Source organism: Muntiacus reevesi, chromosome 5, assembly GCF_963930625.1.
Source record: "Muntiacus reevesi chromosome 5, mMunRee1.1, whole genome shotgun sequence".
In the NCBI taxonomy this organism is placed as follows: domain Eukaryota; kingdom Metazoa; phylum Chordata; class Mammalia; order Artiodactyla; family Cervidae; genus Muntiacus; species Muntiacus reevesi.
Genome location: NC_089253.1, coordinates 46,268,817 through 46,285,527, shown reverse-complemented (window position 1 = coordinate 46,285,527; position 16,711 = coordinate 46,268,817). Strand labels below are relative to the sequence as shown.

Here is a 16,711-nt window from a genome sequence, read left to right as displayed (position 1 = left end):
GCATTCCCATGCACCTGTTGCACTCACACACAGGTGTTCCCATGCACCTGTTGCACTCACACACAGGTGTTCCCATGCACCTGTTGCACTCACACACAGGTATTCCCATGCACCTGTTGCACTCACACACAGGCGTTCCCATGCACCTGTTACACTCACACACAGGCGTTCCCATACACCTGTTGCACTCACACACAGGCGTTCCCATGCACCTGTTGCACTCACACACAGGTGTTCCCATGCACCTGTTGCACTCCCACACAGGCGTTCCCATGCACCTGTTGCACTCACACACAGGTGTTCCCATACACCTGTTGCACTCACACACAGGTGTTCCCATACACCTGTTGCACTCACACACAGGTATTCCCATGCACCTGTTGCACTCCCACAGAGGCGTTCCCATGCACGGGTGTGCACTCACACACAGGCGTTCCCATGCACCTGTTGCACTCACACACAGGCGTTCCCATACACCTGTTGCACTCACACACAGGCGTTCCCATGCACCTGTTGCACTCACACACAGGTATTCCCATGCACCTGTTGCACTCACACACAGGTATTCCCATGCACCTGTTGCACTCACACACAGGTGTTCCCATACACCTGTTGCACTCCCGCACAGGTGTTCCCATGCACCTGTTGCACTCCCACACAGGCGTTCCCATGCACCTGTTGCACTCACACACAGGTGTTCCCATACACCTGTTGCACTCCCGCACAGGTGTTCCCATGCACCTGTTGCAGTCACACACAGGCGTTCCCATGCACCTGTTGCACTCCCGCACAGGCGTTCCCATGTACCGGTGTGCACTCACACATAAGTGTGTTCAAGACATATGTTCTGTTCCTCCCAACACACCCCAGATGTTCCCCACAGGCAGGGAGGTGCCCTGGTCCTTTGTGGCCAGGAATTCGCCATGGGAGGGGACGGGACCCCTCCTGTCTCCTGGGGGTGAGTGAGGGGCCGCCCCAGTCTGTGGCCATCTCAAACCGGGAACGATGTGCAGACTCGCACCCAGGTGACACGCACCTCCTCTCCCGAAGCCTACAGAGTGCCAGGCAGAGAACCTAGCCGTCTCCCCTGGCTCTCCTCACACCAACTGGTGAACACTCACCGCTGCTCACCAACGGACAGAAGGGCAGCTGCTCGCCTGACTCGCCCAGCATCCTTCTGCGCTCAGGGTGGAGCCGCTGCTTCGGGTGTGAACTCAGGTCCAACGCCCGCTGGTGAGGACAGTGGGAGAGGGACCAGCGGCAGCGAGATAAGCTGCCCCCAGCACCACGCCGTCTGCTCGCCTCCCACAGGTCCCCCGGGCACAGCGCCCTGCACCACCACCCTGCCCGCTCTTGTCATCAACGCGGTCACGGAGTGCCCCGGGCCAGTGGTGACAGCAGCCAGCCTGGAGTGGGGGCCCGAGGGGGCCTCGCCCACCCTCCGAGGATGGGTACTGGCTGCGTGTGGGTGGAAACAAGGCAGCCTCTCCTTGATGGCCTCTGGGGTGGGCACGGGCAAGGGTTCCCCACCGCCCACTGCTGGGGGGTGTGAAGCTCGGCTGCCCAGACACTTCAGCCAAGACCGTCCAGCTCCACAGTCGTTCCTGAACGCATGCTCACCCCTCAGCCATGCTCCGAGCTTCCCGCCCTCCCTCACGCCCGCCAGCACCCTCCGCTTTCTGGCCGCTCTCATGAGACGCCAGCCCCACAGGCAGGCGGGCGTCGGGCGGGCTGGACTCCTGTGCGGAGGCGGGGGCGGCCAGCCACCTGCCTGCCTGCCCCGGGGTCTGCTCCCTCTCTGGGCGCCCCGACCTGGCCACGGGAAGAGTCCCAGCCGTGGGGCTGGAGCAAGGGGCCCGGGCAGCGGGTGCTTCTGGGAAGGGGGCGGAGCAAACACCGGAACCGGAAAAGGCTGACGAGTGGCGGCCCTCAGGTCGGAAGCGCCTTCTCTGGGAAGAGCTCCTGTTCCTGAGAAGGGGGCGGGAGGAAACCCTGGAAAAGCAGCGGCGAGAAGACCGACGGCGCATGGCCCTCGCTCAGGAAGCGTCCGTTCTCGAAGCTCCCAGCCTAGAGGGCGCAAACCTGCCAATGCTGAGGAGCGGCTCCTTGCTGGGGCGGGGACGCGGACCCCAACCCGTCGCCAGGGAAGTGCGCCTCAGAAGCAAAGGCAGACCAGGAGCCCGCAAGCCCTGGCCCTGCCCGCCCTCCCGTCCCTCCCACCCCGACCCTGGCCGCCCGCCCGCCCGTCCCTCCCGCCCGCCCCGCCCGCCGCGGCGCCCCAGGAAGACACGCACACTGGCTCCATGGTTCACAACTTTAATAGAATATCCTAACTATTCTGTACAAATTGAAAACACTGTATTCAGTTACAAATGTATCGTTAAGTAAGGCTGAGCACTCCACAGCCCGGCCGCAGCCTGAACTCCCCGGGCCAGAGGGCACACACGCAAAACCCACACCCTCCGAGGACAGGCCGCTCGGAACCAGGGCTTGTAGGACAGAATGAGCGTGGGGCAAGAGATGGGAGCTACGAGAGCGAGACGTGTCGCACCAGGAGGAAAGCCGTGCTTCCCGGCCGCAGCCCCTCCCCGCGAAGGCTGGCAAACCTGGTTCTGCCCACGGCCCCACCCCCGTCCCCAAGGCCAAGCACGGCCCGCGTGTCCTGCGGGAGCAGCAGCTTCCGCGCGGTCTGCAGCCCGACCAGCACCTCCGGCTCAGGGCTCTGGGTGTCTGGTCCCCACAGGCTCTCAGAAATTAAACGACAAGCGACAGTGCACGCCCCCAAGCCGTCACCAGCGTGAAAGATAAAATAAATACGAGATGAACCACAAAAGCTGGAGCCTCAGGGTCAGTCCTGAGGAAAATTGAACTAAAGAAAGAGCAGTGTGAGAAGGGCGCCTACCCCGGCTGGTTCTGCCGGGACTGGAGACAGTGCGTGGGCGTCTTCAAACAAAACAAATCCTGTCCGATGGCGGGAGGGGTGAAGGAGTTCTAGATGCCCTGGAACCACACCCCTGGACACCTGCCCTTGGTGTCCAGGGATCCCCCAACGCAATCTGCAGGGCCCTCGCCAAGGCAGGGCTGGGTGAGTCCACCAGGCTGTGCCTGAAGCCGTAGAGGGTGCTGGAATTAACCTCCTATCTCTGAAATGCATCTGAGCTGCCACTGTACAGGTTAAGCAAAATAATAAAGTAAAAGGAGAAGTTAAAGTGAAAATCATGCACTTGAAAACGAGTCAGGCGTGAGCACTGTCCGCGCGGCGCCTCACTGCTGCTTGCACTCCGAGGGCTGGCTGGGCTCCTTCTGTCAACGAGAGAGAACAAGACTGTAGAGAAGCGGGCAACCCGTCAGCAGGCACCTCCATCCAACATCACAAACACAGACTCGATACTTCACTTGTTCTTACTAAAAAACTGGTTGCTAACATACATTTTGAAAATAGTAACAAAAAAAAATAAGCTAACGTCCCAGAAACGAGGGCACAGTGGGGCTGCCTTTTCTTGTTTAAAGACATCTTAACTGTCAGCAGGAGGATCTCAGGGTGAGGGGAGGTCCTTAAGTGGCAGAGAGCAATTAAACAGAGCAGCGCCCCGTCCCCACGCTGCAAGGCCCCGGCTCTGGGACAGCACAGATGGACCAGGCGTCAGGGCCCTGCCTGGAGCACAGCTGCCCCCAGGACCAGGCCTCAGAGCTCCGCTCACTGACGGGGACAAGGCCATGACAGCGGATGAGGGGCCACTAAGTGCCCCACAGACAAAGCCCAAGCCTTCCAGGAGCCCCACAGCTGGCACGCTAGCCTTCCAGAAGAGGGGCAGGGGGAGACCACTCCCCAGAGCAGACTCACTTGACTATAATCCAACGGAGAACAGCTCACAGCATTTCAACCTGTTTAGCAACCCCATGAATTTTGTGCGGAGACCACAAGAACCTCACAGACAGACATCAATGTTACTAATACTTCTGAGCCTATGACTTACTCAACAGGAACTCATGATTTCTGGTTGGGAAGATGACAAATTACTCTGAATGTAACGTGGCATGTCCACAAAGTCTTAAGAAAAACTGGCATCACACAGTTTAAAAGAAACATCTGGTATAACACAGCTGATGCTGAGAATCAACAAGCCGGGCACCATCCTGTGGGAACCCACACTTGCGGGATGAAAAGACCATGTGTAAAGGAGGCACAGAGACAGAACCCTGACCGCGGGCCCCGGGCTGAGGCCCTCACGCACAGGTGCACAAGCATAGAGCCGAGTGGGACGCTCGCTCCAGGCCTGGCCCCGCGGCCACCCAGCACCGGGCTAACAGCACCTGATCACACACTCCCCAGGAACACCACCAGGAGCCTGGGCCCAGAGCAAGCACCCCGACGAGAAATTCTACTTAAAAGAGACCTAACTGTCATCTCAAAGGGGGCCTGGAGGCAGCCCGGACACATGGCCACGGGGCTCAGAGGCTGGTTCCAGACTCACTGGGTGTACAGAGGTGCTCCGGGCTGGGGCAGCGGCATGCAGCCATCTGTGGACAAGGGGAGACGCGTGTTTCCACAGCTGGAGTTACAGGAAGAAAGCAGGCTGGAGAGCTGAGGCTGGGGGGCTGGGACTATGTGGCGGGTGGTGGGCTGAGTAGGTGGGCCTGGGCAGGAGGCTCAGGACCGGGATGTGGCCCCACCTCCCTCCAGGTAAACGGACACAGTGGACAGACAGATGCCGTGTCACACGGAGCAGCACGCAAGGCAGCGTGCTGTCTCCGGGGCCACACCTTCTCTACCACCAGAGTGCATCACCAAATGCTCGCCTTGGGGGCTGCAGACGCTGGTGGGAACTGGTTGTCCCAAAGCCAGGACGGGCAGCGGGGGTGGGGGAGGCGGAGTGGAGCTCATCAGTCAGGGGGAGCAGGGCCGCCCGCGGCATGCTGCCTCCCAAAGGCCAAGCGCAGCTCCACCCCGGGCCAGCGTCCACACGGACGCAACTTCCAGGCTGGAGCCCTGACAGACCCCTGCAGTCACACGAGTGAACTCTGTCAGCAAGACACCATGGTTCCAGCCTGGGAGGGGCCCAGACGACCTGCAGGAAACCCTGCCCTCACGTCACGAAGCTGTCAGAAGCCCGGTCATCAAGGGACAAGAGAGCCAATCCCCTGCCAGCTGGGGACATTTAAGAGAAAGGCCTTCACAGACAGCAACTGCCCGAGAAGGTGGGGCCCAGGACAAGGTCCCCACAGACCTGCCCCAGTCTCAGCGCTGCTGGCTCAGTCCTGGGAGCGGCCTCCTCCACAGGAGCTCCGGGCCTGGAGACAGATGCTCAACAGCGTGACTGGTTCTGCCCAGAGGACACGCTGGGCTGCTCACGGACGGCCCGCACCACCGGCAGGGGGTGGGGAGCAGAGGGGCTTCGGGCTGAACGAGCCCGGTGACACCCCTCAGACACTACGGGCAGTGGGGGCCAGGAGCAAGGAGACACACCCTGACGTGACCGCTCGAAGCCCTCAGACGGGACGCAGGGTGGCTATGCATGTCACCTATCCAAAGTCTTCTGCAGGGACTTCCCTGGTGGTGCAGTAGCTAAGACTCCATGCCCTCAATACAGGAGGCTCGAGTTCGATCCCTGGTCAGGGAACTAGACTCCACATGCTGCAGCCAAGAAGTTGCACGCCACAACTAAAGAACCTGCATCCACAATGAAGACCTGTTGTAGTCAAAAAAAAAAGTCTTCTGTAGCCCCCCCTGCCTGCCTGCCTTGGTTTTCTACGAAAGCCAGCCCGCCTGAGTGAAGGGAGGGGATGCAGACAGACACCCTCCACACCAGCGCAGTCTGGGGAGCCCTGCTCCCACCTAGATGCCAACACTACCACCCCAGCTTCACACAGGTCTCCTGTTCGCACCTCCCTCCCTTCCCCACAGGAGCCAACAGCGGCGTCCGTGGGGGGGACTTGTGACATGGGCAGAGCCACGGGGAGGGGACCCTGCAGGGGACAGGGCGTACGGCCTTGGTCTGGAGCTGGTTCTCTTACTCGAGCCGCACACGCCTCGGCAACCTCCACTGCACTCACCACCACCCACGGGACGCTGGCGCCAGCAGCTCCCGAGACAAAACATTCTGGCACATGAAAGTCCACCCTTCACTCCCTGCTGCTCTGCACAACACCTGAACTTAAGAAGTAGAAACGAGCAACAGACACACGTTCAAGGGAAAAAAAAAACCACAGTGGGCAGCAGGCTGGCCCTGCTGGGGGGCCTGAGCACTCTGGTCCCAGACCCTTATTCTGTCCTCTTACTCGGGGCAGGGGGGCAGTTCCAATGCCAACAAAGATGCCGCACCAGTGACATCGGCCAACAGGAGCCCGACGTGGTTTCTGTCGGTTGGTTTTCAAAGTGCACACGGCAGACGCCTGGTCTCAGCAAGCCCTGTCCAGCCCCGCATGTGCTGAGCATCCCTGGACACGCTACCGGTCACAACGTGGCATTGTTACAGAACACAGACCACAAGTTTGGAAGATATGAATGAATGGAATTCCACCTTACCTAGAAACGTATGAATGATTAACAGACAAAAATTACACCTAAACGGGGAAAAAAATTGAAAGGAACCATCAGCATGAGAGAAAATGAAATGTACAAAATTAAACAGGAAGAAAGAGCCACAATTTCTCATGGTATAAAAGGGCTGCAAAATATCAACCCTGAGATGGGAAACCTGACACTCAGACCTGCACCTCTAATACCCAGACAGCCCTCTCCCGCACTGCCCCTGCTCGTGGCAGACTGACTTGAGAGTCCTCTGAAGAGGAGCACCAGAGGAGCAGGAGTGTCCCATCACGGCCCCAGAGGACCAGACCAGACCCCTCGGCGTGGCTGAGACCCGCACCCCACGAGCCTCTGGCCCGTCTCGCCCGCTCCCGACCAACGAAACACACCGAGGCCCTCACGAAGGGTGAGTGCCGGCCGTCCCCTCCGTTCTGTGATCACGAGGTGCGGCTGCTCTTCTAGAAAACCCAGACGTGAGAAAAGACAAGAGGCCTGGCCACGGAGAGAAGAGGGGACGACAACGGGAGGGACGACACGACAGGAGGAAGCAGCCTCAGTGCCGCGGGGACGAGCGGCAGACGCCTCCAGTCAGAGGCGGCCGCCCGAGCCGCCTGCCTCTGGCCTGGAGCCCCGCCATGCACACGTGCCTCAGGCCCCCGAGGGCCGCAGGACAGCCAGGGGGCAGGCAGGGCACGGCTCCTCAGCTGACGGCGAAGGGCGAGGCACTCGGGGCCCCGGCGTGTACGCGTCACCGTAAAGGGGACAGGCCGGCTCAAGAGATGAACGTGTGCGAGCCCACGGCCCGAGCAGCACCTACACGGTACGCTGAGGCGGTAAATGCACTCACGCCCTTCCCTAGAAGGAAGCACCACCAGAGCGTGCACTCGTAGACATGGCCGGCGCCACAGAGCGCTCAGACCGTCACGCACGGCCTGCCTAGGGCCCGACCGGGGGAAAGAATGTCTACTTAGAGAGAGAGTCCACAGCACCAAGTACAGTGAGTCTTCAGACAGACTGTGACACCCTCAGTCCTAAGAGGCAGGTGAGCCATAAATTCCATGTGAGCACACAAGAGTAATTCTCAATACAGCTTTAGAACAGCATTAAAGCACTTCTGTATTTAAACACGTGGCAAGTGGCAAGTTCCTTGATGTAGGCTCATCTGAGACGGTAGGTTCAATCTCACTTACGTGTAAAATTACTGGGACTGCCACTCACCCTCATCAGCTGTTTCTTTGTTGGTTTTTGCAAAGCTTCCTGATCTATTTCAAATTCTCTAAGCTATTGAGAGGTATCCCCTCACTCATCTCAGTCCAGTTACAACTGTAAAGTCTGCCTGCTGCTCCTTTATTCTAGTCATCAAGACAAACCAAACCCCATCTCCGTACCTTTTCCAAAAACAAACACAAAACACAAAGGTTTATTCATGCTGTCAACTATATCATAAAAATAAGGAAAGTAAAGCTGCTCTCCCAAGTAGGTTTACATAAATAAGACACAGATTGAGAAAGAGCTAGAAAGCCATTTAACACTCAAATTGTGTATCAGGTATCTAAACAGCTCGTCATCCGAGTATATTTCTGGTACAATTTTAACTCATCTAATTAGTGAATGACAAGCACATGTTCATAACAGCTCATAACAGCCTGGCTCAAAGCTAGGAACGTGTTTTAAAAGCTCAGCAGTGTAGTAGACACAGGTGTGGGAATTCCCGACAACTCACCTTGGGGTTAATTTCGGCATCATCGTCATCTTCTGCTTCCTCGTCACCTTCTAACTCCTGCATCAAAAGGAGGGAGAATGAGTTGAACAGACAGGGCTACTCTGATTCACAAGGAAATTGGCTACAATCACTACCACCCACACTCGAGCAAATCCCTCCTCTGGACACTTTTCCCACAGACGACCCTGAAGTAAACATACTGCTGAACAAGCGGATTGTTTATAAACGGTTATTTTCTAGGATGCACTTTCATAAGCCAACTGCAGGGTCCCACTTGACACTGCCACCCATCCGCTGCGTCTTAGCGAGTGTTCACCAGGGCTGAGGGCCTCCGGGGCAGGTCCCCACAAGATGAGTGCATCGTGGCCAGTCAGACCCCACAGCCTCAGTCCACTAAGCAGAGAGGGCCGAGGACCACCTCGGGGAGTGACTTCGCACGTGAGCCAGGTCTTACCTCCTCTTCTCCTTCCTCACCTTCTTCAAACTGAAAGGGAAGGAAAGAGGTTTTTACGTTTTTATAAAGCACGGTGGCAACCTGATCCAGATACAGCCCCTGTCCCGTGCTCACAGTGGTCAGGCCTGAAGAGAGCGGGCAGTGGCACGCCTCTGAGCAGAAGCCAGCTTCCTGCTGGTCCTGCCATGCTCACGGGACACCAGGTATCTGAAAACCACCCTAAACAAAGACCCTGGGTGCGGGTGGGGCACAGAAGGAGCCAGTCAGCTTCGGGGTGCGCTGTGTCCAACCAGGCTCTTTAGCCCCATCTAAGCAGACCAGCCGCATGGTTTTATCACACACGGGACTCCCAGCGTCATTTTACATCTCGGACAAGGGGAAACCGTTCATCTGTGTCTAGGAATGTAATAAAACCTTGGTGTTTAAAGTATGCCAGGAGAAATTCCAACACTGTAGCCGAACGAACGTCTGGATCCAACCTCTTGCGTGTCCAAAGACACTGCTGGTCAGGCTCCCAGCCAAAGTCTCGGATATGAGGCTGCTCCCAGAAGCAAACAACGCTACATGAACCTCAACCCCATCGACAAGGCACCTGCGGATGGAGCAGGCTTTCTCTCACGCTCTTTCGTCCTGGACGCCCCCTCCCACTGTCCTCAGCAACAGTCAAAGGCACTGAGCAGAGCGCAGTGCCGGGCGGGGTCTGCATGCCCCCTCGGCCCGAGCAGCAGCGGGGTGGGGACGTCGAGCGCTCCTTCCTAACCCGTGTCCTGAAGAGCCGCTGACAGTGCTAGGCGGCCCACGAGGCTCCGCTGCGGCATCGAGGTTCCACGGAAACCAGCCTTGCACAGGGTCACATGCTGGTTTCCCGAGGCTCCACGGGCACCGATTCACCCTGGATCGTCCTCTGAGCGTTCTGTGCAGGCACCTCAAATTCTGGCAGAGCCAAGCCTCCGAGCAAGGTGACCGACACGAGTGTGGAAGACCAAGCCCGAACGCCTGTGTGCACTCCACCCAGATACGACGCCCAGCCCCTGCACGGCTCCGAGCAGCCTGTCCCCACACCGCTGCGCTTCCTCGGCCAGGAGCCGGAAGAGTAGCTGCAGTGGTTCCATCAGCCCCAGCGTACTCGTGGGAACCTGCAGAACTGGGGCTCCAGTAGGCTGCGTGAGCCCCTGGACCACGCCATGAACCTGTGGTGTGTGCCCGAAGGCATTAGGGGTGATTACAGGCACAGATGTCACCAGGAGTGGCCACCCTGTGTGTGCTGTGAGTAAATACACACACACACTGCAGAATGCGGTCTTCACAATGGTGGGTGTGTGATCATCAGAGGTCTAGAGGCAGTTTCCAAAGTGCGGCCACTAGATCCTTCTTGGCCAGACTAGATAAATTCGATCCTTTGGCTCCTCAGCTGCCAACGGCTGAATCTCACATCGTCCAGCGTCAGGCAGCGCCAGCCCTACCGCAGTGGACAGAGTGCGGGACGGTGCACTCACTGGAGAAGGTGCTCCTGGAGGGCATCGGTCCAGAATCTGTACAACCTGCATTTCCTAAACTGGAGTTTGAGCAGCGACCCGGGTGCTTTCATGACCCCCGGATACGCCATGCCGTGTGTGTCCGCGTTCCTGGATTCCTGGAGATGGGCACACTGCCCAAGAAGCCCACTCGTCTCAGACGGTGCCGCCCACACCCGGGCTGGCCCACGCTCGGCGCTCCGGGGCCTGCAGCACGAAGGAGGGTGCTGAGCAATGGAGACCCGCCTGGCTTCCGGAAGCCCCCACAGACCTCACCAGAAAGGAAACCTCAGAGTGCTCAACACGAGGGAGTAAATGTCAACTAAACCGCTTCCAGTAACACCACAGGGGAAAACTTCCTCTCCACACAGCAAGGAGGCTGGCAGCACCCCGGGCTGGCTCATGATGGAGAACGGTCTTGGGTGATGGCTCGGGGACAGGTGGCCAAATGGGCTCAGGGCCCCGCTCTCAAGCTCTGACTCCGAGAGGCCAGCCCCTCCAGGACGAAGGGAAGGGGCTGGCCCAGGGGCCGTCTTCCTGTGGAGCGTGCGGTTCTCTCTCTCGAGTCGGTATGCCACACAGCAGCACGACTCAGCTCTGAGAGTCACCACGTGGCGCTGCATGACAGTCCCCACGTCTGGAGGTCACCCCAGCCACACGCCTCGCATGCAGCAGTGAGCCCGTATGCCTACAGGACACTGGAAAGGCGTCACCGCACAGGCTGACTCAGGCCCTGGGTGCTCCGCTCCAAGAAACCACGGCCATGCCTCCTCCCCCGGCTCCAGAGCGCACTGCCCTGCCGCCCGGGCCCCACGGCCACCCCCGCCCCCAGGCCACCTACGTTGTCGTCGTCCTCGATGGCCTCCCCCGTGAAGTAGAGCACAGCGCGCGGCACGATCCGCTCACGGAAGAAGTGTCCAATCTCAAAGTCGGAGGCTAACGTGAACTCGGAGTCTTCATCCTGGGAGGGGAAGCTCAGTGCTTACCTGTTTCCACGGGGTAAATGTCACAGTCTCTCACCAGACCCCACCCCACTGCCTGGGACCTGGCTTAAAGGTGCCCGGCACCCGCGCTGCCACACGGCAGGAGAGACGGGTGAGTGCTGGGCGCAGGCTGAAGGACACGGCTGCCCCCGAAGCCCACCCGCAGAGCACGCCTCTGTCCCACACCACGGGGCAGCAGACACAGGCTCCCCCTGGTTTCTAGGGAGCAGGAATGGGTTAAAGAGGAAGCAGCAAACTACTCGGGAAATGGCCCTTAACAGCAGAATAGACTCTAAATAACAACGCAAATCTTACCAGTGATTCTCCATCCCCTGATGCTAGAAAAAAAGAAAACATCTGATTACACAGATAACCAAACCTTTCTAAAGCCCACGCGGGACGCTCGGCTGACAGATAAGCAGCGTGGTGCTCCAGAAATCGCCAAAGTGGGATGGCCCCCACCTCCTCCTGCCACCACAGACTAAAGCTGCGCAGGGCCTCCTGGCCCGTCCTGGTCCCTCCGGAGAAGGCCACTTTCAGAAGAGAACTTGCAGAGAGTTAAAGGTCAACAGGTGGAACGGTGCACTGGCGGCCAGACTGAGGTCTCTTGGCGCGTCTGTGCTTTAAGTGGCATTTTACCTCGTGTAACTCCGTGCGATGATTCAACAGAAAACAGGAAACTCTAAGCCCCTTAAGTCCTTACGGCACTGAGGCAAAGCACCTCAGCTGGGCTGGGACTCTACTTCTGTTTGCTTGCAAAGGAGAAGGGAGGGGACAGTGCTGACCGTCCCAGGAGGGCGGGCTGCCAAGCACTGACAAAGCCCAGTGCCAAACGCCAGGACAGCCCAGCACAGAGCCGAACGTGACAGAGGCGGGCCCGAACCCATGCTCAGCAGGGCCCAGTCATGTTCACGTGGTGAGTGAGGCTCCTTTGCTGGGCACACACTGTCCCCCGTCTTCCCAGCCCCCACCGCTGTGAGGTCTGTCCCCGTGGAGCCAGCCCAGCGAGGGGCACTTGCCATCTGGGCCCCACTCCCGGGGTAGCCCCTAGCCTCACGTACAAGCGAGACGCCGGTTCTGGGACTCTGGCCTTGGGGGCAGCAATCACAGGGCTTGCACACCCACCTCTGGGCCAGTTCTGTAGGACAAAAACTAAAGGGGGCGTTGGACTAGCAATGCTAGGTTTCCTACATCTGAAAGATCGTTTTATTGATTTTAATTTTTTCCCTTGACCACTCCATCATCCTTCCCCCACTGAGAACCTTTGTTCATTTTCATAGAGCATATCACTTGATATGGTTTGATTGTTTTAAAACAGGGACACTCCCTCAAACTCACCTACTTCAAGTATACAACTTAGTGACTTCTGATACATTTCAGACTCGTGCAACCACAATACAAGGTGGGAGGGGAAGGGACCAGAGGGTGAGATGGTTGGAAGCATCACCGACTCGACGGACATGAGTCTGGGCGAGCTCCGGGAGAAGGTGAAGGACAGGGAAGCCTGGCATGCTGCAGTCCATGGGGTTGAAAAGAGTTGGACACGACTAAGCAACTGAACAACAACCACAACAGTTTCTGAACCCCGCTAAACTCCCCCAAATCCTCAAGTCCACTTAATTCCATCTTAATTGCTATTAATTATCTGGAAGTCCAACTCAGTGAATTGAGGATTCAAAGCCCCTCTTCTTCATGGTGAATTCACACAGGAAACCTCCAACATTCCCAGGCGAAGCTCTGAAAGGGACCTTTCCAAACAAGGAAATCTGAGAATCATGTTTACAGCTGATCTTATCCCCTATACTGACAGACCCTGGGGCCTTTCAGGCTCAAGAACAAACCAAGACAACAGCCACAACAGTGAAAAACAAGCGACTGAGTGGGGCCGGGCAGCCTGACACGCAGCCTGGGGTCAGAGCCCAGAGACGCCGCCAGCGGCCTCCACAGTCACGCGAAGGCCACCGTCACCTGGAGCCGGGCTGGCTTCCGTTTGCGGAGAACAGTGATCCCCCCTCGCATCCGCATTCTAGCACCGCCAGCAGCTCTGGCTGTCGCCTTTTTGGGAGCAGGTCACGTGAAGAGGGCCACCGAACTGTGCTCTCAACCCTCAGAGTCCCATTCGGGTTTGGAGTTGGAGGAGGGGAGGACAGAGGCCGCTGCCCAGCCCCCACTCTGCCCCAAGTCCACGTCTGTCACAACACCTAACGCCCAACCGCCGCCTGCTCCACGCCGAGGTGCACAGAGAAAACCGCACCCCAGGCTGAGAGGGGCGGGTGGGCGGCCTGCAGGCTGTGCGTGTATGAGAGCAGCCGGGACGGGCGCCCGCAGACCCCCCAACCGGCAGGGCAGCCCCCAGCGCCGAGCTCGCCAGAGGACCACAACCAGACACCGCCATTCCGCCCGCGTCCCGGCTCACCTCTCAGCGGGCTGAAGAAGTTGAAGAAGGAGTCGTTGGGGACCTGCTTGGTGATTGTCCTCACGGTGCCTCGGCCCTTATGCTTCTGCTTCTTCTTGATGGTTTTGACGGTCACGTTCTTCCCCTTCTTCCAGTCAATGGTGCACCTGCGGGGATGAGACCGTGATCGCCGTGTGCCCGGCAAGCAGGTCACGGCTCGGTGCTTCACGGGAAAGCTGACGTGAGCACCTGCAAGCGGGCACTGGGCCGTCCGCGAGGAGGCGGAGGCCCGGGCGCAGGAGGGCCGCGCAGCATCCCGCCGGGTCCCGCCGTGACCACGCCTGGCCAGCAGCTTGTCACTGCTGCCCCGTTGCAGACCCCACAGCACACAGGAAGCCCCCACTTAGGCTCAAGGCCTCAAGGCCACAAGCGAGCGGGACTAGGCGGGGAACACACAGCGGCCACAGACACCGCCAGCTGGTGAAGGACACGTGGCTTCCAGGGCCGCTGGGCGGGCCCGGCGGGGCTGACCTCTGCGTCACCCTGGCCGACAGAGAGAGTGCAGGGAGGAAGGCTCCTCACTCGATGGCCTGGGCAACAATCTTTCAAAAGCATTCTGGCCATCCACGTCCAGGAGAATTTAATCAAGCTCTGTATACTCACGCACACAGGGAAATTCATCAGGCTAAGTCCTTGCTTCCGTAAACAAATGCTTCAATCAAGAATAAGACGATTTCCCAAAATGTCTCAAACCAACCGAGAGGACGCGTTCTAAGCTGCTGTCTGTGGTGGTCTGTGCACAGACTGCGTCTCAGAGGCACTGGGTCCCAAGACCACTCGTGCTCACGCGGCCCTGCACTGACCCAGCCGCTCACTCACCAGGGCCCTGCCGAGAGGAGCTGACTAGTCTCAATATCACTGCGCCACTCTGGGAGACTGAGGATCCCAAGGCCCGCATTAAGTTGGGGAAACTTGGTCATCACCCTACATGGTGGCCCAGGGAACCCCAGGACATGTTTCCCAGTGCCAGCTGTCACATCCCCAAATGGAGAGATTGTTTCATTGACTTCCATCTCTGTCTGCTGGGCTTTTAAACAGATAGAAGGCTTCTTGCTTTATTCTTAACTTCTACCTTACTTGTGACGTTTTAAAACCATCTCCTGTTTTTGTTTCAGAAAAAGAAGCTTAATGGCATTTTCTTACCCGTCACAGTCAACAATTTCAGGGCCTTCAAAGGAAAATGGATCAGCCTTGTCTGGCTCTGACTTCATCTTGTACGTTTTTGTCAGGACGGAATTGGTGAAGTAGTCGTTGGGCTCAAAGTGGAACTCTAATACAAAAGACTGGAGAGAAACAGCTCAGGGTCAACACCACTTAGAATCTACAGAGGACTGGCGACAGGTCTTATGGATCACACAGTACCTGCTGGAACCCAGCTCCACCTAAGGCAGAGCACTGAAGAGCTCGGGAGGTGTGGCCACATAAAGAGAATGTCTTTACTACAAAACCACCAGCCCAAAGTTAGAGCCCAGGCCAGCTGGGGAGACCCCCGACACCCTGAGTGCACACGTAGGCCCGCGGGCCCGCTGCCCGGGACCCCGCCCCGCAGTCACAGCAGGTGGGGGTCTGGAGGGGAAGGCCAGCTGCAGCCCAGCCCCTCTCTGCACTTCTCGGGCAGAGCAGGTCCTTCCCGGCCCCACAGTGAAAGCGCAAGACTCCACGTGGGCAGAGGAGCCTTCTCGGACCCACCATGGACGCGCTCACCCTTTACTCACAAAGTGCTCAACAGACAGAGTGGGTACAAAGCACTGGGAACAAATCAAATGGCAACAAAGAAGACATGCGTGCCCACAGAACAAAGTGAACAGAGAATGAGATGCCCCAAGAAGGCAGCACTGGCGAGCATCTTGGGAAACAAGGGCGCTCGTGTACTGCAAAGGGCGATTCGGCAACATCTGAAGTTAACAGAAAGGAACGCTCTGGGACTCCCATCACCCTGTTTTGAGGACCGTGTTCCGCAGCAGCGTGTGCAGACCTTCCCCTCAGCCCTGCTTCCCCAGGGCTCAGGGGACCACAGATAGCCCAAAGGACCCACTCCAGGCCTGGATGGGCTCTGCCCGTCAGCACTGTGAAGATTCTGGGAGGTCACCCAACTTCCCTGTGCTTCTGCTCCCTCGCCCGTAACAGGGCATCACAAGCCCCTCTCTCCATGAGGCCACCCAGGACTACTCTGCAGAAGCAGTCAGACAGTAGCCAGGGTCACAGGCATTGCCAGTGAAATGTTAGCTCTTCCCGTTTTTATTCCAAGGGTACAACAATCAGCTGAGAAAGTAATTTAGGCAAACTAAGGGGAGGAGGAAGAGAAGGGCCACGAAGGCGTGGGAGGCAGACACAGGCGGCCAGACACCCGGCGGCAGGGCAGGGAGGCCGACGACCACAAGCCACAGGCCTGGGAAACCAAGTGCAGTCAGGACAGCATTGGGGCAACAAACGGAGAAACGTCCTGTTCAGGCTTCAGAAGCGGGGGAGCAGGGCTCTCACCTGCTCTTGACCTGCCGGGATTCCAGGCCTGCCTGCGAGGACAGTGAGTCAGGTGGCACTCTAGATAAGAAAAGGAATGGGTCCTGCAATCTCTTAAGCCCCTAGAGGCCTGACCAGCCCCTCAGGGTCTACGGAGTCTTATGACGCACAAGGTCAAACAAACAGATGGTTAAGTAAAAACCATGCACGCTCAGTCACGTCCGACTCTCTGTGACCCTATGGACTGGAGCCCGCCAGGCTCCTCGTGTCCATCAGGTTCTCCAGGCAAGAATACCAGAGTGGGTCGCAATGCTCTCCCCCAGGGGATCGTCCCGACCCAGGGATCAAACCTGCATCTCCTGCAAGCACAAGCAAGTCAGTGGCACTTGAGATAAGGAAGGGAATGGGTCCTGGAGGCCTGGCAAGCCTCTCATGGTCTAAAAGATCTTAGAGATGAAACAAATAGCACTGTCAAAGTTAAAGTGAAACCAGAGCTACATTTCTGTGCACAAACTGATCATGATATCGGTTTGGGGCCTGAGATTGTAAACAGGAAACCCCCAAACTCCAATTTGAAGGATCTCCCATGGGGC

The 16,711-nt window shown here is 58.0% G+C and overlaps 1 protein-coding gene across 4 annotated transcripts in view; it reads right to left on the bottom strand.

Moving 5' to 3' along the window:
* Nucleotides 1–2,302: 2,302 nt before the first annotated feature.
* The window catches only part of NAP1L4 (nucleosome assembly protein 1 like 4), a 48,029-nt gene continuing 33,620 nt past the window's right edge, over nt 2,303–16,711 (bottom strand). For 3 of the 4 annotated variants that reach the window (XM_065938001.1, XM_065938002.1, XM_065938003.1), the window contains exons 9-15: nt 14,802–14,941; nt 13,620–13,765; nt 11,519–11,541; nt 11,062–11,181; nt 8,707–8,736; nt 8,253–8,309; nt 2,303–3,303 (exon numbers count right to left, since the gene is read on the bottom strand). In XM_065938001.1, the coding sequence (XP_065794073.1) occupies nt 3,265–3,303; nt 8,253–8,309; nt 8,707–8,736; nt 11,062–11,181; nt 11,519–11,541; nt 13,620–13,765; nt 14,802–14,941 (555 nt within the window). In that variant the 3' untranslated portion in view covers nt 2,303–3,264. Of the gene's footprint in view, nt 3,304–6,526; nt 6,565–8,252; nt 8,310–8,706; nt 8,737–11,061; nt 11,182–11,518; nt 11,542–13,619; nt 13,766–14,801; nt 14,942–16,711 lie in introns of all 4 variants that reach the window. The other variant, XM_065938004.1, reaches the window with a different exon arrangement.